The following is a 21,179-nucleotide window of genomic DNA, read 5'->3' as shown; positions in this document are numbered from 1 at the left end:
TTGACTTGTCTAAAAAAGAGCAGTTCAACAGCATGATGTTCCGGGAATTCTAGTACGTATGTATAACCCCAGGGACATTAGCCATACTTTATAGAATATGTATAGGAAATAGCAACTACCCCCTTTTCTTAGCAAGAAGATCAACCATTCTAATATTTGAGTTGCAAAAGAGCTCCAGGTAAACATAGAAACGGAAACGGAAACAGACAACGAGGCGTTTTTGCAACGAAGAAAAAGATGCAGCGTCTCATTAATATAAACAAAAAAGCAAGAAAGTAGAAAAAGAAGAAGGCAACTCCCCCTTTGCTTCACCAGTCGTCGTCGTCGTTATTCTTCCCTTGCATGGCGCTCTGGCGCTGCCGTAGAGCCTCTGCAAGACCACCGGCCAAGCTTGCATTGTTCATACTGTTCGGCGTCGCTCGGCCACTGGCGCCGGACGAGTCCTGAGAGTTCATGCTGACGGCACTGTCCCGTGGAGCTACGGGGATTTGTTTGCGCACGTTAATCGGCCGTTTTGCTGGAGGGGCCGGAGGAGCAGGCTTCGCCTTTGCAGCCGCTGATCCGCTGGCACGACCTGCGCCGTTAGGTGTCGGGACTGGAGCTGGAGCCCTGGCAGCTACCGGTGGCGGCGGAGGAGGAGGCGGAGCTGCCTCTTTCACTTCTTCGAGATATGCCTCGGGCGTCCATCCCTGCACCCCTGAGCTTGGGTTCATGCATAGCCACCAACCTGCGGAGAAAGGGAGCATTATTAGTATAACTTTTTCAAAGTTTTATGTCATCGGACGGTTTGATGCATTTTGGGGCAGAGGGATTTTTAGATTACCATTTGTTTCACGGGAGACGATCTGTACTATCTCTCCCTGGCGGATGGCCAGCTCATTTGTATTCCCGCTGTTGAAGTCATACAGGACTTTGGCCATAGGTTTCTTCGGCGCTGGGGCTGCCTGTGGAGGAGCAGGTGGTGGTGGCGGCGGCGGCCGTGACTGCGACTGTGATGCTGTAGAGCCAACGCGGTTATGGGACGTTGCTACAGCGGCAGCAACAGCAGCAGGCTGGGGCACCGGCCTCGACTCGAGAGTTGACTGATGACCGCTTCCCGGAAGCTGCTGTGGTGCAGGACGCGGCTTGGGTTTGGCCGCGGCTTGCGAGAGCTTGGATGGCCCGCCTCCTGGACCGCCAGGTCGTAGAAGTTTACCCTTGCTGATGGGCTTTCCGGCCACCTGCTTGGGTCGTGGTGTTGGTTTCGATACCGAGTTTGCTGGCTCTCCTGGGCCTGTGCGGATAGTTCCACTCTTATACACATCATCCCGGGGTATAGCTGGATCCTTGACCACTTTGACCTGCGCCATCTTCCCAGGTTTCTTATTGAAGTCAATCCTAAGCCTTGACGTTAGTACAGTTCAGGTTTTATTTCACTAAAAGAGGTTTCTTCTCAAACATACACATCACCAATCTTCAAGTTCATCTGTCCGCGCAAGGCATTCGTAAGGTGAGTGAAGAATTCGGTCTTGAGTACACAGGACAATAGAGGATCTGGTTCCTGAGGAGCACCGACGACTATTGAAAACCAATCATCCTTAAGATTGGATGTTCCAACAGCTTTGATTGCGCCTAGCGAGATGGTCCGCTCAGCGGATATGTTGAGCTGATTGTTCACAACAGCTTGAACAACGATATAAACGTTTTTTGCGGTCTACCACAGCGGAGGCTCTATATTAGTATTCTATTTAAGTTTGGAACCGGGGAAAAGAGAATCTTATACCAGGATCAAAAGCCGTGGCGCAGGTTTACTCGATCGACCGAATTTTGTAACCAAGAGCTCACAACGACAGGAGAAAAGTACTGTTTCGGAACCTAGAATCATACGTGTCAATAGGGGTAACGGGTATCCAAAGCATCTGAATACTCACTTGAAAGATGGATGGAATCTTTAACAATCTCTCCAAATCCACCTTTATTCCCAACACCAATATAATCGCCCAGGAATCTCCTTGAACCGAGAAGACTGAAACGCCGACGCTCCTTTCTTCCGCCTAGTACTCTATTGCCCTGGTCTCGGAGCTTTATGAACTCTAGACCACCGGTAACACGCCTCCAGAAACGTTGGATGCGAATCGCACATTCAGTTCTATATCTCAGGTAATTGCGCCATGCACGCTGTATCCTGATAGCCATGTTATGCCAATAACGGTCTCGCATGTGTTCTAGGGCGAAAAGAGTTTCAGGAGTTTTGATAAAAGCTTTGGTCACACCCATCTGGTATTCTTCAGCTGGGATACTTGTATCTTTCAAGATTTGTCGGCAGCCGGATTCCGCATCACCGGTCCAGGTGTAGTCACCAGCATAGGAGGTCTTAGGAGACAGGAGATAGAATCGCTCAACGAACTTGTCGAATGTCTGTCGGTAGGCGAAACCAGCTCTCCTTATTCGGACGTTTTCTTGCAGACCAAGATACTTGATTTGATGCATAACATTTCCAACATTATACTCGGATGGGGACTTGTTATCGTTTGGTTTTATTGTTCGAATATACGAGGGTTGGGCTTTGGCTAATGTGTTAACCAAATCATTTGCAGATGCCTTAATCTTGTCACCGGCGGTTGGCGGACGTCGCTTATCATCCTGGTTCACTTGGTTGGGGAAAAGGGTATGCAGAAAACCGTTGCTGCTTGAGTTAACGAGGTTCAATATATCCTTAAGCAGTTGGTCCTTGTTCTTATCTGTCATCCCTTCAATGGCATAAGAAACATCGCCGGCATAATGCTTGACAATAAATTGGCCTTGCCTAGACTCAAAGTTTGGATTTTGGCCGAGGAAATTCAATCTTCCAACGAAGGTTTGATCTGCTGCCGCTGAGTCCGCATGGGCAGTGGCACATGCGTCGTTGAGAGCGGCAAAGATTCCTGGCGGTCTCTTGTCTTCAATTAGCGAGCAAACAACCTTATTATCGAAGTACTTGATGGGAGTCCATTGTATTTGTTCCCGGGCATATTCTTCTTGCTCAGTCTTCAATGTTAATTGAATAAAGATCTGCTGGAGCTTTTCATTAACATAGTTGATACAAAGCTGTTCGAACGAGTTTTTCTCGAAAATCTCAAACCCATAAATGTCGAGGATACCGATGGAGTTTGAAACAGCTCCCTTAGCGACCAAGGAAGCATTCACTCGTTGCACGATCCAGTCAAAGAGATTGAAGTAGAGGGCCTTTGCCAGGGCATCACGAACGGCCAGAGCTTGTACTGTATTTAATGGAACCTCGTAGACGGAGCCCCTTCGACCTCCTCTCGCAGTTTCGACAATTCTGTGAGTGAGGGCCTTTTGAACCTGGTCCGCATCAACTTCCATCAAATAAGCAACAAAGTCAATAACTGACCGGTCCGTGATAGTGGCATTGCTCTGGTCATCCTCGACAAACTGCATGTTTCCTAGCCAGAGGATGGCAGCTAGTACGCGGAAGATGTTATCCTGCTCAGCTTGGCTCAAGCCAATGATCTTCATGGCTTCAATGGTCTCTCTAAAATCGGCTGAATCATCAATATTAGGCACGTCAAAACACTTTGAGCGGCTTGTGTATAAGTAGGCGTCAGGTTTCTGAATTCCAAACGATTCTATGTGACACTGTTAGAAGCCGACCGTAGACGCACTTTAGGGGTACATACCTCGATATGACTGGGGAGCAGCCTTCGTGAATTGGTAGAATATGTGGAAATTGCGCTCGTTGGTGATCTGGCCCACGACTCTGGATTTCTCTAATAGATAGTTTGTGATCACAGCTCCAACAGGTTCTCCAACCGAGTTAAACTGGAGTTCTAGGTATTTTCCAAATCGTGAGGAGTTATTGTTGCGCAATGTTTTCGCATTTCCAAACGATTCTAGGAGCGGATTGGTTGCCAAAACCATATCCTTAGTTTCTTGAATTGAAGAATCCGAGCCTCCTGAGACGTTTGCGATATACTGCATCAATCGCCTGGCAGCTTCGGTTTTTCCAGCACCAGATTCTCCTGAGATAATAACACACTGGTTTTCCTTGTATGCTTTCATGTTATAGTATGCTGACTCGGCGACTGCGAAGACGTGTGGTTTTACTTCGAGACGGTTCTTCCCGCGGTACGACTCGAGGACCTCGTCGGTATATATTCCAACTAGGCGAAAAAGAAAAATGTTAGAACTAGAATGTTACTGAGAGTCAACGTATACTTACGGTCTCGAAATGGGTTGACAGAGACAAGCACATGGCCGATGTATGTCTGCGATCCGGTGTTAGCGTGCGGCTGGTTAAGGGGCAAACGCATATAGAGCAGCACTCACGTAAATCTCTCCATGCTCAAAGCGTTTCTTCAGATTCTCGTTGATAGCTTCATTGGACACCTTGCTGAGCAGTGTCAAGTCTGACACGCCGACTTCTTTCTTCTTGGTGCTCTCAAACACGGCCTTCTTTACTCGCGGTTGGCCGGATCCCTTATCCCCCGCATGTTTAGACCGCCCGCCTTTGCTCTTCTTATCATCGCGAGGACGTTTAGAATAACCCTGGAAAACGAGAATGGGTTAGTATGTCTCTTTTCTTATGTCGGACCGGCGTCCTCCAAGCATGCGACGTACCATTCTTCCGGTGGCAGCTCACACGGGGTTGGCTGGGCCAACTTAGGTGAGCCTGGGGATTGTAATGTTGGGCGCCGCGCTGGAGTTGTTGCTTGCTGGCCGACAACGCAGCGGCAGACCTGGAGTCACCCGGGGGCTTCTGTAAAGATTAGAGACAAGGTAGGGACTACAGCAAAAGGGCTTTGCCTTGGGTATCAAAAGCTCAAACAAACACCAGACCTGATCTGCCAAAAGTGTTGCCAGTCAGTAACATTTCAGAACTAATTAAATGTCACTGATTATGTAAGCAGGATGATGCAGCTTCCCACGCGGCTTTTCAGTGTCTTCGCTGCGCCACAGGCTGATTATTTTATCTTATTCTACGGAGGAAGCCGGCAGGACGAGAGGCGACAGTGAGCAGTGACAAATTCAGTCTATTTAGTGGTCCTAGATATGGTCTAATGTACAGTCTGGAGGGTATATTAACAAAAAGGAGGCGCCTGGTTAAGAGTGGGACGGGTTTGTATCAGAATATGACACTAAAGATCTAGTGTGCAGCTTGAGACTGAGGGGAGGATATCTCAAAAGTCATCTGTCAAGATGCGAGTATGCAAACATGTCTATTGGGTGGGGATTAGATTTATTTCTTTGGTAAAGGAGTAGATGAAGCAGCCACGTTTGGCTGAGATGGAGCTTGCGCTGGAGCCTGTTGAGGGGGCTGCGGTTCTAGTCTCGTAGTAGTGGTCGTAGTATCGCTGCCTACTTTTGGCCACTGGAAGTAGGAAGAGATGGTTGCGAGAAGCGAAGGCTCTGGCTCTGGTTCGGGCTCCTCCTCGACGTGCCATATTTCCTTTGGCAGAACCCGCTTTAGTTCTTTAACGGGGCGCTTCTCAAGCTGGGACTGCAGCCGGAGAACCTCTTTCTCTAGGACGATCAGAGCAGCGCGTGCAGCATTCTCCGACTCTTCCAGCTCCGCCAGACGCTCGGCAACGTCTTCCCGCCTTGATGTTTCTTTCCGCCGGGACCGGAACGATTCGAATATTATCAATCCGCCTCCAACAAGGAATAGGAATGTCTCACTGATGAAATTTGCTCCCATGTCGATTGCTTTTCCTTCAGACAGCGGTCGAATCCGAGGAATTGGCGGAGCCTTAACCGCACCTCCTGCGGCTTTCTCTTTTGCTTTAAGTAACTCATCTGCCTTCGTCTGGGCCTCCGTCTTAACCGTCGGTGTTTGAAGTTTTATCTTCTTAGCGTGTGCTTCAGCGGCTTCACGGGCAGCTTGCTTTTCAAGAGCAGCAGTGTTCTGGAGCAGGCCGAGCCTTAACCGCATGTCAATGCGATGTACTGTCTGCGCGAACGACACGCATATCCGACGAAACCGTTCATGTTCACGAGCTTGTGCTTTGATTTGGTTCTGTTCAGAAATGCAAAATCGTCAGTTTTACCCACAGAATAGGGGGACCCTATATCTGCCACGCTTACTGCTATAGGTTTTGATAGCGTCCTTATGACAAGAGACGAGAGCTTGAGTGTGATGCTCGACATTGCGTAGCTTTCATGCTTTGGGCGGGGAGCTAATTATTCAATCGGCAGGCTTAAGACACAACGAGCAACACAATCACCGCATCTTCACGCTACTAACAATGGCCAATCCAAGGCGACTATCCAACACAGCCTGCCAACAGTCCAACAGGTCGGCGTCAAGCTGAATGTTCAAAAAGAAGAAGACGAAGACGAGAGGTCGAAAGCCGAAAAAACGCCAAGCACGAGGCTAAAGCTGACATAATCAGATAAGGTTCTGTCATGTTTTTCCGTCCCGACAACCTTTGTTTACCTATTTCCTAATTAGGCTAAGCGTTGCCCGGCCAAAAAGCTGCAACTTCGGTTTGCTTGTCGAGAAGTAAACAGTTCGAAGAGACGAAGAGAGGAAGAGAGGAAGAGACTCACTCGTTCACGGCGGAGAAAGTTGACCTTGGGCGAGGCTTGCATGCGATATCTTGTTAGCAGTTTTATGTCGTTGTTGAGCATTTGTTTCTGAGCATTACTCTTATCTTCTGTCCCGTCCTGTTATCATCGGAGTTCATTCCCTGCCGGCGCAATTCAGCCCATAATACGTTTCCCTAGGGATACCTACTTTTGCTCTCTACTATCACTCAAAGGAAGGGCCTCTATACACTCGAATCGACGGTCACCATATTTCTCAACCTGCCCACTAAGTCATTACTCTGATCTATGCAAGTTCGCAATTGATATAAGCCATGGAGCCACTATCTCCGCGATCAACCAACATTCCGCCAAAACCAAAGGTCGAATCGACTAAAAAGCTATCTGTCAAGACCAATCCCACTCAAAAGCAGCAAACATCCCACCGGCACCATGCGACACCTCCACCTCCTGAGGTCAAGGAACCTGGCGCCAGCGGAGAGGAATACGAGATAGGAAGCTTCCTTGGAAAGGGTGGGTTTGCAGTTTGTTATGAAGGGAAGCTTGCAAGGAATGGACGAATCTTTGCCATGAAAGTTGTCAAGTCCGAGATGCAGCAAAAGAAAATGGAGGAAAAGGTATGCCCTACTTAGCAATAAGTCCGGTCCCCGTTGGATAGCTAACTCAATTGCACGGTTATAGTTTCGGACAGAACTACAAATCCATTCAAAAATGAATCATCCTAACATTGTTACATTTCACCGGGCGTTTTCCTTCCAAAAGAACATATATGTGGTTCTCGAGCTTTGTCCCAATGGATCGGTAATGGATATGGTGAAGAAAAGAAAGTTTCTAAGTCTGCCAGAGGTCCGACGGTTTATGATACAGCTTTGTGGTGCTGTGAAGTACCTTCACAAACGTCACGTTGCCCACCGTGATTTGAAGATGGGCAACTTGTTTCTCGATCAAGGCATGAATATCAAAGTAGGTGACTTTGGGCTAGCAGCCCTAATGCTCAGTGAGAAAGACGAGAAGAGAAGGAAGACCCTCTGCGGAACCCCAAATTATATCGCTCCGGAGGTATTAGACAAAAGCAAAGGAGGCCATAACCAAAAGGTCGACATCTGGTCTTTGGGTGTTATTTTGTGAGTGTTGTCGAACCCTCTGGAAATGAAGAAGATGACTAATTATATCTTGCGCATCGATTCAGCTTCGCTATGCTTACAGGTTTTCCCCCCTTCCAATCAAAAACGCAAGAGGAGATCTACAAGAAAGTGAAGTCACTTAGTTATGACTGGCCAGTCGACACTGAAAGTGCAAATTATATTCCAGACGAGGCTAAAGACCTGGTCACTGCTTGCTTGAATCTTTCAGAGGAAAAGCGGCCAGACCCTGATCAGATTGTAGATCATCCGTTCTTCAACATGTACTCAGGCTGTATCCCCCGTGAACTAGAACCCGAATCCCGCACATCAGCTCCACATTGGATAACAAAGGATAGCCCTCGAGGCGACAATCCGGCCCCTGGATACAGTTTGGAGTACGATCATACGTATAGGAAGCTGATATCACATGTTACGAATTCGAACCAGAGATACATCATATGTAAGAACATATTTTACGCGGAATGCGGCGTTGGAAGACGGAGCTCCGGGGAGATACGAAAGGCAGCTGGAAAACGATGTGGAAAATCTGCTTTTGCAGAATGCCTTACTGAAGAAGAGAGGGGGCTCCAGCCTGTTATGCCTCTACCATCTGATAGAGTCTACAGCTACTACATTGATAATGGCAAGGACTGGAGCCTTAACGAAGCAGACATGGAAAACGACTTGCCGGAGGATCAAGAAAGTAGCACTGGAGCCATTGATGGCCGGGGGACTTTGACTAAATCAAAAGCTGCAATGATAGCCAGGACTGAGATCGCCCTGGCTGCTCAACTCAATCGCCGAGAATCCGCCCCAAAAAATCATGCTGCTATGTTGCGTCAACAAGCGGTTGCATCCCGTCCAGCAGCGAAGGATCCTTCTTCAACGACCGCCCAAGATGCAGTGGTAGTTTCCGACGTTGTACCCGAGAAGAATCCGGCCATTAGGAGCACTCGGAATCTACTTAGTCAACGCCCAATACGCACTCGATCGCAGACTGCTCAGGCTTACCATGAGTCTATGCGGGAAAAGAATCGCGTGCCCATTACATCTATGCCCAAGTCAAGCTCAACACCAGCAGCACTGACTGCTCCCTCCAGTAAAAAGGGCCCCAATTCCGGGCCTGCTCCAGTGGTTGGCCTTCGAAGCGCTGGGCAGGAAAACGCGGTTGAAGAACTCGCCAAAGTAGCGGAGCGTCAGCCTCAATCAATCGTCGGCTCTGGACGAACGATACCTATTCGGGCTGCTTCAACCTCAACCTCAACCTCAACCTTACGCCGGCACCAGAGCCAATCGTCGGCTACGAGCAAGGACGTTGCATCTCGTTACAATAAGCAACACGGCTTGACCAGATCAGCAACGACATCATCAGCCGCATCCAGTAGTAGCGGCAAATCACGATCAGCATTAGGATCCGGCCCGCTCATTTTGCCAGAGGATCAGTCAGAATCAATGCCAGGATCGAGCGTACATGAAGTTGTAGCCGATCTTCAAGTATACCAGTCTGCTCTTCGCGAGATACCACCTCAAAACTCAATTAAAGGTTCTGGGAACCGAGTTACCCAACCCCAATCAAGTTCCAGATCTGGAGCCCATCCATATGTTGTGAAGTGGGTCGACTACACTAATCGATATGGAATTGCTTATGTGTTAGACGAGGGAAGTGTTGGCTGCGTTTTCAGGGGAGAGAATGGTTACCCAGCGACTGGAGTAGTAGTTAGAGATGGCGAAAGCCATCTTCGACTAAAGGCGCGCGCCAAAGGGGATCCAGAAAGTGCCATCCCATACTCAGAAGTTGACCAACTTGTTCCAAGAGACGGGAAACCGATTGAATTCTACGAAAATGTGGAAATCAATGCATCTGGCTATTCTGACGGAACGGTTAAGCGAGCTCTTCTTCCTGCAAAAACATTCGAAACAAGAAGGTCAAGTCCAGACAAGCCTGCAAATATTCTTTGTACAGTTAGGAGTGCTGAAAAAGCAAATCGCGTCAGGTTGGTAGATCAGTTTGGAAAATACATGGTAGGCTCGCTGGGGAGAGGCGCTATTGAGCCATCAAAGTCAAAAAGTAGTGGCCAATATATCAAGTTCTACCAGAGACTTGGGAATGTTGGCGTCTGGGGTTTTGGTGATGGTGCATTCCAAGTGAGATCCTTTTCTTCTTATCCGAACCAGAGGCAAGTTAACAACTAACTCCTATCCTTGCAGTTCAATTTCCCGGACCACACAAAGCTTGTGCTATATCTACCCGAGCAAAGGCCCGCCGACCCTTCGGATTTGGCTAACTCTTGTCGAATTGACTTTTATCACCTTTCGCCATCAGCAGCCAGATATCTCGTTGCAAAAGGCAAAATGCATCCCAGCGGGTTTGATACCAGAACAGTCATATCAGAGCTGGCCTCTGCTTATCTATCCTCGATCTCTGGGGTTCCCACAAGGGTCCCGGGTATCAGCTCCGAACGGTTCAGGGATATCCTCGAAGCAAACTCTTTCCCAAAGAAACTCGAGTTTATCACCACTGTTATTGATTGTTGGGCTACGAACAAGAGACTTGGAGGAAGGGTTTACCTTTCGTCTGTCTCTAAAGTCAACGGTGCCATAAAATGTACTTCTGCGGATCTTCTCTGGGATGGAGCTCAAGAAAGATCATGGGCTAGCGCTTCCGGGAGCAAATTCGTCTGGGTTTCGGTTGGTGCACAGGGAGGAGATGGCGACTATATGTCAGTCAAACTCCAAACAAACGCAGCAGGAGAAGTTCAGTGTGCTGGCATGGAAGGGCACCCTCAGCTCGGAGATCAGCTACAGAAGTTAGTCTGATGCTATTTCAGGCCGTCACAGCCTTGCAGCATCAATGTCGAGTTTCCATCCCCCATAGTTTTGGCTGATAGCCAATACCCGTTGTTTGATTACTGTTTGCCAGTCTACATCTGCTTCATATAACGAATTTACGACCTTCGCCTGTCACTACTTTTGGTCTTTTTGGAGCGAAAATACCCTTAGCATACGAATTTAATCTTCTTTGTCTTCTCTTCTCTTTATTTTAGCATTTTATCTACTTATCAAGCATAATAGCTCGGCGCTTTTAACATATATAATGCCTCAACAAAAAATTTCTTTTTGCCTTTTATTCCTGTTTAAACCGAAGATATAGTCTCTTTGCAACTACCGGCGGAATCCAGCCACTCCTCTCTAGTGATAGCATAGAACACCTCACCCAGCTCTGTACCTGGGAGCGGATCACGAAAGTCCAGATGGAGTGTTTTGAAGTGCTTCAAGCCGCACTTCTCCATGACACGACGAGATCGTGAATTGACAAACATCGTTCCTGCCACTACCTGGGCAATGTTCAGGGAACAAAAGGCATACTGAACAAGGGCTCGGCCTCCTTCAGTTGCTAACCCCTGACCCCAGAATCGACGACGAATCCGATATCCAAGTTCCAGCCGTACAACTTCTTCATTGCTTTCGGCATTAGTACTACCAAAGCACTGCCGTGAGAGCTCGTCTAGAGCACCAAGTCGGAGCCAGCCAATAAATTCCATGCCTTCAGGTGTAGGTGTTTCGGCTATCCACTTGCCAGACCGCGGGCTGATATCGTACTCTTGAATGATCCGTTGGATTTCTTCTTCGGCTTCTTCCCTGGATGGTGGCTCGCTGTCGATGTATTCCATTACTCCTTCGTCATTATTGAGCATGCAGATCAGGTCGATGTCGCTTGACTTGTAGCGACGAAGGTGAATTCTCGGGCTCAATTTCAATCCGGATGTTGTTTCCTCCATGCTGTAGACGGTTCAATAGAAATTTATAACTATCGTTATCAAAAGAAACGGAATATTAACTAGTTAACGATTTGACTAACTGATGAAGTCAGTGTTTTGCGAATGCTTCCCTAAACAATTGGAAATATATCAGCCTCTCCAATTTTTCTTCACATAGTAAGCTATGACTCAAGTTATACGAATGTTTTACAAGGACTTAGTTGGGCGTATCTCAAAAGGATGCAAGCATATGTCACGAAGAAGTGCAGCCCCTTTGAAACATGCCACAGAATGTACGTACAGAGTTATAAATATCGATTTGCTGTCGAAAGATATGCGTGATCTAATAATATCCTATTTTGGTTACGGCTAGCACTATAGTCTGCTCTTCACCCCCAGGACATAGAAAGCCAGTAGTTATCTAAGTCCATCATTTGCGAGGCTGTAGTTGTTTGTGTCTGGGAGGACATATGACTTTTTCATTATGGCTGAAATTTCTTCCGCTGTATTAATTCAGCAAGTGGTATATCGTCCTCATCGTAGAATTCAACCTCTTCATCAACTCCAAAATCTTTCAACCTTTCCCCCTCCGAATTTCTCCAGCCTTCTTCTCCACTGTTGGACGATTCGTCGTGTTCCGAGTCGGAGATATTGGATAGATGGCCATCATCCCCCTTTTTAATGTATCGTTTATGAAATGGTTTTCGACGGCGGACTTCGGAAACAGCTCGTTGGCGCAGATAATCTGCCTCTTGGCGCTTATGAAAGGCCTCAACTTCGTCATAACCAAAATTTTGACCATCCCCAAGAAGTGTAGTTTTATCCTCCCTTAGTGGCGTGTTTCGAGCCATCCTATCAGGGTCTGGCGGAGGCCAGGTGAGAGATTCATCTTCGGAAATCAATGTTGTGCTCCAAGACGATAGTTAGAGGTACAGAGGTAACACATACCTTCAAAGCCATTAACTTCAAATTCTAGCCCAGTGCGCTGATCCGGTGTTCGTGAAAATGGCCAAAACCAGCCAAAGATCTGGGAAGTCGTCTTTGTTAGAATGTGATTTTGTTCAAGGTGTGTCGAATATAAAATGGGCAACATACATTATTACTACCGCCCATGCCAGCTCTGATGTTATTCCAAATACCAATATCGTATGGAAATTCTTGTCTTTTGATCCAGATTTTGACACCATCCGGACCTTCAAGATAGCCACCCAGGGCTCGTGCTCGGCGACACAATGTCTTGTGCCTTTCAATTTCCCATCCTTCGATAGTAGTCTCGTTTGCGCCCAACATCCATATATTTCGAAGTAGTAGAATCAACAGGGCAAGCAGAACTACAGTATTAACAATAGCAAGCACGAAAAGATGCCCGAGTTGGGCTAAAGAGGGACCGTAATACTGTGCTTCTCGTGTTAGTGAAATGGAATAGAACTATCAACTATGTTCACAAAGGTAGAACATACACTTGGTAGGCTTCGGTTACCCCATACCACCGCTATACGGATATAGAGAAAGCGTTCAAGATATACCATGGAGATTACTGCATAGAACAGGAAACGAATAAAATGCGGGAATGTGAAATGCGAGACGCAGTTATATGTCCATGGGCAATGGTGGTCCATCTTAGGAATACATCTTCAAATAAGATCAGTACATGGGATATCAATACACAAAAGCGTGCTTTTCTGAGCTGCGCTCACCGTTGGCAAGTTCTACAATGGTGAGATCTTGGAGGCTTGTACGCCTCGCATCGTCGACACCATCGTTGACGATAAGAAGGGTCGCTGCCCTCTTCGATGCCAAGATGCTTCTCTAAAAGTGCACTTGCAGTATTCGGTGGCTTCCAGTCTTTTGGGATTCTCCCAGGATCCGTTCGGCATGCCCTAGCATAGCATATCCATGTGCAAGCTACCAGGATATTGAATTTGATGAGCTCAGGTGTACTCAGAGGCGCAGGTTCAAGGAAAAGGAACAAATATTGCGAACTATATGAAAGAAATGCTATTAGTAGTACAACAAACGGTACTGCAAGTTGGTATATCTGAAATTCCGCCATGACCTCCTCTAGAGATTCATCAAGGAGGGCGTGAAACAGAAAATGCCGAAAGCCAACGTTAGTTTAAAAGTAGCCACCAAACTTAGTTATTAGTTAACTAGTTAGTTAGATTACTAAGGGCATTTACCGGCACAATAAGGTATAGAAGGGGGCGGTTAAGGTTGGTTATAACCTCCTCTACAGATAACCCAGTTATATGGGGGGGCGTACACCAAGAGGCCACCAGATATCTCGGTTATATGTAGCTTTAGGTAAGCAGCTGGTTAAGCTTCTAGTTATAGTTAGTACTATAAATCCTTAGCCAATTAATAAATTCTTTAAATATTATATAATATTTAATATATCGCCCTCTATATATATATTATAGAGGTAAGAGAGGTAAATAGGGAGGTAGGAGAGCCATATTCCACCTCCCTGTGTACATTACAGAGGGGAAAGGGGTAACTTTTTTAACAGGCTTATATAATTCTGGTTATCGAATAAACGCCGTTACCACAAGTTACAAGCTAGTTACCCCTGAATTCTATTCAGGTTAAGCAGCTTATTACTCTTTACTCTTATATAAACCAAACACAATAAATATTTCATAATTTCTTCCCCCAATATTATTACTTTCTACGTTTATTACTATCTTTTAACTAATTAATTTTTAAAAATCTATATTTTTACACAGGAGGCGACATTATAAGTTCTCGTCTTCTAGTCAACTTCAGCTCCCTCCCCAGATTTTTCGCCGCCAGTTGTTGCTTTATTTTCGGTATCGAGCTTGCTCTGCACTTTCTTGATGCTCTTCCACTCCAGCGTAGCGGCACCAAGCAGCGACATACATGAAATAATAAGCCCGATCTGGAATACAGTGCGCAGTGCTTCGTTGTATGAGAAGCGGACTGTATCATGTTGATCCGTGGGTATTGCATTAAATAGTCCCGTGATACCACCCGAAGTAACGAGACGGGGAGTAAACCCTGGAAGAGCTGAAAGCCTCTTCACCAGCTGATTTGCTAGGACGTTTTCACCCACAGATACAAAGACTGCTGCTCCAATAAGCTGTCCGAATAACATCAACGCCAAGCCAAGTGGTACGTCAGGTTTTGATAGAACGGTTTGTGCGGCGAGGTTAGGAACCTGGAAACATAGACCCAACCCAAGCCCGTAGATGACTTGATAGCCAATCCATTCCCCGTTACTGCTGGCCACCTTCAAAGTGGTGAGAAGGCCAGCGCCGACCGACATAATGCAGGAACCAATGATTGCCAATGGGGTATAGTATCCAATTTGGGAGTTTAAAGCTCCGCCACCGACTGATCCAACGACCATTGAGAGCATCATTGGTAGTAAGCGAATGCCAGAATTCACAGCAGAGGTGCCTTGGATAGACTGAAACCAAACTGGGAGGAAGTATACTATATTAACGAAAAGTTAGCTGATTGCGGTACTAATGACTGTGGATGATATTCTTTCCTACCAAAGATATAATTTCCGGAGCCGATGCAGAGAGTTTGCCAGAAGGCCGAAATAACGCTGCGCTGCGAGAAAAAGCGTGCTGGAAGTGTAGCTGACTTGGGGAGAAGGATCTGAACTGCAACGAAGGCAGGAATCAAAACTGCCATGAGAGCGAGACAAGCCACGACACGGCCACTGCTCCACTATTCACTAGTTGTTAGTTGAGGCAGAAAAAATAGGTGACTTCGCCGTTGGATAACGTACAGCATACGCTTGGCCTCCCCACTGAAGTGCCAGCACAAGAGAGACCACTCCAAGCACCAGCAGAGTAGTTCCCAGGGAATCAAGCTGTACTAGCTTCTCAACTAAGGGTACCCTTGTTGTATCTCGTTTAGGAAGTTTGAGGCAGAAGGCAATGAAAAATATCGCGACGCCACCAACGGGAAGGTTGATGTAGAAGCACCACCTCCACGAGACATTTGAGGTAAACGCGCCACCAATCAATGGCCCTACAACAGAGGCAATGCCAAAAAGAGCACCAAACAGCCCCTGAATTTGTGGACGCTTCTGGAGAGGCACAGAATGAACGATGCACATGATCTAGGAATCAGGTCAATCAACAGCGATTGTTACTGGGATAGAATGGTCAGCTTACAGTTCCGGCAAGAATACCGGCTGCTCCAATACCGCAGATTGCCCTTCCGATAATAAAGGATAACGAGTTGGGAGCCGCTCCACAGATGGCAGAGGCAGCCTCAAACAGTCCGATACTGCAAAGGAAGACGGCCCTGACAGAGAAGAGCCTGTATAGCTTCCCAAATAAGAGCTGGAACGCGCAGCATGTCAGCAAGTAAGCACTGCCGTACCAGCCAACATCATCCAAGGACTTGAATTCATCAGTAATTTTGGGTATCGCCTGTAGGTATTATGAATGTCAGTGACTTGACTAATTGATTTCATTTCCATGCAAGTGAAGTGTCCTCACAGTTGAGATGATTGTTCTGTCCAGCGCAACCAGGAACATGGCGACAAAGGCCGAAATGATGAGGCAGACAACCCGGGAAATAGGCTGTTTCTCGGAGTCCTCACTTTTAGCTATAGAATCGGGAGTCAAGTCACAATGCTGGTTGGCCACCTTTGGTACATCCGCCACTGCGGATTTGGTGCTCTTGGGGGAGAAAGTGCATGAGGAAGCCATTGCCTTGATGCTTCTGCGAGAGGGCCGATCGAGGGTTGATGGATAAACATTTTGAGACGGAAAACCAGGCAGATGAAGCTCCAAGGTCTCATATTTATAGGGTATACGCAGTAACAAATCCAGCCGGGGATTCGCATATTGTAACTGCAGTTGGTGACGGTGTTTTGGATGTTTCTCTCCAGCCCTCGGGGGTTAGAAAGTGCGGGCTCTTGGGGCCGGAACTTTAAATCCCGAGCATACCTACTCCGGACCTAGACTTGAGATCACGTCTCCTTCGCCTTCTCTCTCTGCCTTCTTCCCCACGGAGAATTCAGGCGACAGAATGAACTATCGACACCCCTAGAATGCGATCATGATGCCTACTGCTGCTAGACACCAACGGGTACTAGCTTGCGTGCAGTGTCAGCAGCGCAAAGTCAAATGCCAGCGCTCCTTTCCATGCGCCAACTGTGTACGCGCCAGCGTCCCCTGCGAGCAAGCAACCCGCCAGCGACGCCGCCGGTTTTCCGAGAGGGAGCTATTGGCGCGCCTGAGGCACTACGAGGGCCTTCTTCGACGGCACAATATCGAGTTCGATCCCCTCCACCCGCTGGATACAGACGATCGGACCACAAGCGAAAATAGTCGAGTTGAGCCAGAAGCAGATAAATCAGATAAAATGGCCGGGCGAACCGAAAGATCTAAACCAGTGTATGGGATTGAGTTCCTTTTCTCAGTCAAATATAACTGTATGATGGCTAATTGTAGCTTAGGAATCTTTGGCGTGCCATGGCTCAAAGGGTACGGCTAGCCAGTCCTGATTATTCACGTTAACCAGCCAGAACTTCATTAACAATCAAAACAGTCTATAGATTCCGCAGATGATGAGGACAGTTATGATGAAAACGGAGATGAAGAAAATAACACTGGTTTCTTGCATGAGAATGATGACATGCGGCACGCAGTTATCAAGAAGGCGTGGCACCATACTTTCCAGGGCCAGAGCAGTGGGCATCTTCTCTTATTTGGTTCTTCTGGAGGGATTGTCGACCTCTCTACCACGCACCCAAGTCAGATGCAAATCTTTAGGCTCTGGCAAGTTTATCTGGATAATGTCAACCCCCTTCTCAAAGTCACGCATACGCCGACCTTGCAAGCTCGTATTATCGATGCTGCTAGCGATATAACTAACATCAAGCCCACATTGGAAGCGCTGATGTTTAGCATCTACTCCATCTCCATTCTCAGCCTCACCGAAGATCAATGCAGTGGCTTCTTCGGGTCCCCAAAGAAGGATATTTTAACAGGTTATCAAACATCATGCCAACAAGCGCTGGGGAACTGCGATGTATTACAATCCTGTGACTATGAATGCTTGACAGCACTGTACCTCTATCTAGTAAGGTGCTCGATAATTCTACTCATGAATACATTCTAACTTCTGAACTTTATAGGTCGCTATCAGGCCTGCAACAAACCCTGCGTCTCTTTCCTCGCTACTTAGCGTTGCTATACGCATTGCTCAACGGATAGGTATTCACCGTGAATCCATGTATAGCAAATGGCCCCCTTTACAAGCTGAGATACGTCGAAGGCTGTGGTGGTCGCTTGTGATCTTCGATAATCGCATATGCGAAATGTCTGATCACGGAACCACTTCTTTGAATCCTTCATGGGACTGCAGAATTCCTCTCAATGTGAATGATTCAGAGCTTCAGCCAGAGGTGAAGGCCACACCGGTAATAGCAGAATATAAACCATCAGAGATGATTTTCGTAGTTCTGCGCTGCGAGGTGGCTGACTTCATCCGCTGCAGCGCCTTCCATCTTGAGTTCACTAACCCGTGCTTCAACAGAGTAATGGCATCTAGACCTAGCAATATAGAGGAGACACAACAGCTGATAGCCCTAGAAAGGACGATAGAGGAAAAATATCTCGCATCCTGCAATTCAGAGAACCCCCTTCACTATATGACAACATGGACAATACGTGGCTATCTCGCGAAGTATCGTCTCCTGCAGCACTATGCCCTGAGCGCCGAGAAGCAGCCAGATCCACACCATGCCATTGGTATTTCCTATGCTCTACGCATGCTAGAGTGTGATACAAATCTTATGGCCTCGCCACACATTAAAGGGTACCTCTGGCTCGTTCAATTTCACTTCCCTTTCCTTGCTTACATTCACCTCCTTCAAGGCTTAAAAAGATGGCCTATCACGAATCATACAGAGACGGCCTGGAAGGCGATGACAACTAACTATATGCTACGTATAGCGGGCTCAAACCAAGAAGAACACAGGGATTTCTTTCTTGTTTTCTCTCGAATGGTTCTTCGGGCCTGGGAGGCATATGAGTATAGTGCTCAAGAACAAGACAATATACTAACAACTCCAGATATTGTTTTGGATATCAAGGAAAAGATTATACAAATAACGACAAATTTCTTTGGCAATACTGACACGGCGCAGAGTAATAAGTCAAACACTCTTGATGCAAATTATACTTATGAGAAGCTGGGGTTTAATTTGGATTCATTGGAGTATTCCGAGTTAGTCCAATTAAATAGTATAGAGGAGCTTTTAAAAAATAACTAGAGCATGGGGGAAAGCACCAACTACGTCAGGAGATAGAATGGACAATCTAGTTCATAAATCCTATGCTTCTTCGTTATATTTTTTATTATTCCCTCTTTAGTTTCCTTTGTATCAAAACTATCAAAACAATTGAGCCAAAAGAGTGAGCAAATTCTAGTGGCCAGCAGGATTGATGCTATAATTTTGGCACTTCCGATGTGTTTTGCAGTCGTCTTCTCCGGCAATCTTAAATAGTTAATTCTTTAAGATGATTGTCTAAGTCTGGGTACCGCAAATCAACCGAATCAAATATTTGGTGTTGAAATCTAGGAGCTTCATACACTCATGGGTGCAGCCTCTATCTAATATGCATTGATATGCATTTGTAGAGACGAAGGTGTGCTCTACAATCAAATATACCTTTAATATGTGTAGCGAAAGGAGTGCATCTCACGATCTGTCTTATCATCTGCCTCCCTGTCGGTATCTTCTTCTGTGGAATAGCACTCGGCAGGCAAGGGGCTGACAACTTCGCCGATATTATCTCGAGCTTTGTTCTGATAAATGCAGAGCGTCCTATAATGGAATAAATGGTAAGAACGGTGAGCCTCGAAAACCAAGGACAAATGGGAGGGGGGAGCTGACCCGTATATTGCACCGCAAACTGCCATCATTATCAAAGACACAATCATAGCACCTAGTCCTAGCTGGTAATGGGGCTTCTGGCTTTCAAGGAAAAATTGAGGGCCGACTAACCCTCCAATTCCTATTTCACGGAGGTTAGATATATAAAAATTGGTATCCAAGATGTTCGAGGTGAAAATGGGATGAAGTATTACCATGAGCAATGGCAATAGAGGCTGAAACAAAGCTCTTCTTAGTAGCTCCAGCAGTGTTGGAGGATACAAGACTTAGGGCCATAGACCAAGCAATGTTGTAGAACCCGGTTAGATATACCCCCATAAGGGCAGCAATACGGTTCTCTGATACGGAAACATCTTTAAATCTGTGGGTTAGTTGCATTAAAACTAAGATAATGAGAGGTACCTGGAACATACATCGTACTATCACGGTTCCTGCGAGAGAGGGGATGCAGGAGAGCACCCACAGCAAGCAGCGAAGGTTAGGTATGTAGAGTGCTAATAGAGCGGCAATAACTTGCGCTGTGAGCGCAACTGCTCCTTGAGGAGCTGCTAACAAAACAGTTATCTGCTTTGAGTATCCAAATCCAGCAATAATGAGGGGATTGAACTAAGTAATCTAGTGAGTAACCCTTATCCGTATTGTAAAAGGACAGCATCATGGGGCTTTTGTTGGCTCACATTGGTAACTCCAGCGTTAGTAATGGACTGGAATAAAACAAAAGCTACGACGCACCAATACTTTCCGTCTTTCAAGGCTTCAAGGACCTGGGATAATTTCCATTTCTGCCAGATTAGGCAGCATCAGCTTCAAATTTAAATGGATATGCGGCAGTAACTGACCTTGCGTGTATCCTTGCCCGTTTTATTATCAGCAACTCTGAGTTTTGCCTGTTCACGTTCACCTTTGGAAAGGAAGATGGCCTTATCGTGGTTGTCTGGGAGCACTAGAAGACTGATAAAACCAATAGCTATGGTAATTGCACCATAGATTAGGAATATCAACTGACAACAAGACGTGTTAAAAGAGTTATGTCATTTAAAAAGAATTGGTATCCTGCCATATATACCTTCCATGTAGGTATTTGTGCTCGAAGAGTTCCAATCGCATATGCAAGAATACCACCAAACATCTAGATTGCATCAGTTTTTGGAAGTTAGCCATTGGTGTTGTACCGTGACCAGAAAAAACCCCAAGGACATACACTGGACCAGGGGCCGAAGCATAATGCAGCACGCAGTGGTTGCTCTTCACGCCGATACCAAGTGGACATGATGACGATAACCGACGGCAGCATGGCTGATTCCAGGGCTCCAAGGAGAAACCTGACGGCGGCAGCGCTTGCAAAATTGGTACATGCTGCCATTGCACACCCGCATGCACCCCATAAAATTAAAGAGGCGCCCACATACTTGCCAATAGGCAGTCGAGTAAGTAGCCATGATGTTGGAAACTCGGCAAACAGGTATGCAATATTGAAGATGGAACCGAGCCATGAATACTGTTGGCCATGGAGATTTAGGTCCTGGTTCATCCCCAGGACAGCAGCAAAAGCGAGCGCATTCTGTGAACGGTTTAGCAACTCTTCTTTCACCAACGCTTGGGTCAATCAAACCTTGTCTAGACCCGCGAGTAGCAGGGATAGAATCAACAGCGGCAGCACACAAAGGTCAACCTTGGTCAGAATAGGCAAGACGGCCATTTCATAAAAATCGGCAGAAACTTGAATGTTTCTTCATCTACGGAAGAAACATATCAAGCATTGTGATAGAGCTTGTAATGTGTCAATACAAGACAATATAAAGCAACTCTTTGCATGGTTGACAGGCCTTTGCATGGCTGGGGGTGGAGAAGGCCCAACTGTCCTCATGACCGGCTTAAATC

General features: G+C 46.7%; 8 protein-coding genes across 8 annotated transcripts; 2 read left to right on the top strand and 6 right to left on the bottom strand.

Annotated features, from left to right (window-relative positions):
- Window positions 1-308: 308 nt before the first annotated feature.
- Window positions 309-4,602, bottom strand: MGYG_08357 (myosin-1; the record flags this gene model as incomplete). The annotated part of the gene is made up of 9 exons (XM_003169405.1): window positions 309-727; window positions 824-1,377; window positions 1,443-1,693; window positions 1,763-1,854; window positions 1,911-3,608; window positions 3,660-4,142; window positions 4,202-4,247; window positions 4,309-4,527; window positions 4,600-4,602. 9 exons carry the CDS (start codon window positions 4,600-4,602, stop codon window positions 309-311), a joined length of 3,765 nt encoding a protein of 1,254 aa, XP_003169453.1.
- Window positions 4,603-5,218: 616 nt separating this feature from the next.
- On the bottom strand, window positions 5,219-6,126 carry MGYG_08356 (OPA3 domain-containing protein; the record flags this gene model as incomplete). Its single annotated transcript, XM_003169404.1, has 2 exons — window positions 5,219-5,995; window positions 6,064-6,126. 2 exons carry the CDS (start codon window positions 6,124-6,126, stop codon window positions 5,219-5,221), a joined length of 840 nt encoding a protein of 279 aa, XP_003169452.1.
- A 713-nt stretch (window positions 6,127-6,839) lies between these two features.
- Window positions 6,840-10,466, top strand: MGYG_08355 (plk/plk-unclassified protein kinase; the record flags this gene model as incomplete). Its single annotated transcript, XM_003169403.1, has 4 exons — window positions 6,840-7,142; window positions 7,207-7,649; window positions 7,715-9,794; window positions 9,858-10,466. 4 exons carry the CDS (start codon window positions 6,840-6,842, stop codon window positions 10,464-10,466), a joined length of 3,435 nt encoding a protein of 1,144 aa, XP_003169451.1.
- A 317-nt stretch (window positions 10,467-10,783) lies between these two features.
- On the bottom strand, window positions 10,784-11,428 carry MGYG_08354 (acetyltransferase; the record flags this gene model as incomplete). The annotated part of the gene is made up of 1 exon (XM_003169402.1): window positions 10,784-11,428. One exon carries the CDS (start codon window positions 11,426-11,428, stop codon window positions 10,784-10,786), a length of 645 nt encoding a protein of 214 aa, XP_003169450.1.
- Window positions 11,429-11,889: 461 nt separating this feature from the next.
- On the bottom strand, window positions 11,890-13,460 carry MGYG_08353 (palmitoyltransferase pfa4; the record flags this gene model as incomplete). Its single annotated transcript, XM_003169401.1, has 5 exons — window positions 11,890-12,296; window positions 12,356-12,434; window positions 12,503-12,802; window positions 12,868-13,039; window positions 13,105-13,460. 5 exons carry the CDS (start codon window positions 13,458-13,460, stop codon window positions 11,890-11,892), a joined length of 1,314 nt encoding a protein of 437 aa, XP_003169449.1.
- A 699-nt stretch (window positions 13,461-14,159) lies between these two features.
- On the bottom strand, window positions 14,160-16,101 carry MGYG_08352 (aflatoxin efflux pump; the record flags this gene model as incomplete). Its single annotated transcript, XM_003169400.1, has 5 exons — window positions 14,160-14,863; window positions 14,926-15,106; window positions 15,168-15,503; window positions 15,559-15,819; window positions 15,889-16,101. The coding sequence occupies 5 exons, from the start codon at window positions 16,099-16,101 to the stop codon at window positions 14,160-14,162; spliced, it is 1,695 nt and encodes a 564-aa protein (XP_003169448.1).
- Window positions 16,102-16,453: 352 nt separating this feature from the next.
- Window positions 16,454-18,674, top strand: MGYG_08351 (C6 zinc finger domain-containing protein; the record flags this gene model as incomplete). The annotated part of the gene is made up of 3 exons (XM_003169399.1): window positions 16,454-16,829; window positions 16,953-17,479; window positions 17,535-18,674. 3 exons carry the CDS (start codon window positions 16,454-16,456, stop codon window positions 18,672-18,674), a joined length of 2,043 nt encoding a protein of 680 aa, XP_003169447.1.
- A 401-nt stretch (window positions 18,675-19,075) lies between these two features.
- On the bottom strand, window positions 19,076-20,997 carry MGYG_08350 (allantoate permease; the record flags this gene model as incomplete). The annotated part of the gene is made up of 9 exons (XM_003169398.1): window positions 19,076-19,229; window positions 19,299-19,419; window positions 19,493-19,651; window positions 19,712-19,904; window positions 19,976-20,080; window positions 20,138-20,299; window positions 20,365-20,427; window positions 20,500-20,859; window positions 20,911-20,997. 9 exons carry the CDS (start codon window positions 20,995-20,997, stop codon window positions 19,076-19,078), a joined length of 1,404 nt encoding a protein of 467 aa, XP_003169446.1.
- Window positions 20,998-21,179: the final 182 nt, after the last annotated feature.

Source organism: Nannizzia gypsea, genomic scaffold (assembly GCF_000150975.2).
Source record: "Nannizzia gypsea CBS 118893 supercont1.9 genomic scaffold, whole genome shotgun sequence".
Lineage (NCBI taxonomy): Eukaryota > Fungi > Ascomycota > Eurotiomycetes > Onygenales > Arthrodermataceae > Nannizzia > Nannizzia gypsea.
This window is presented reverse-complemented; position numbering and strand designations above follow the sequence as displayed.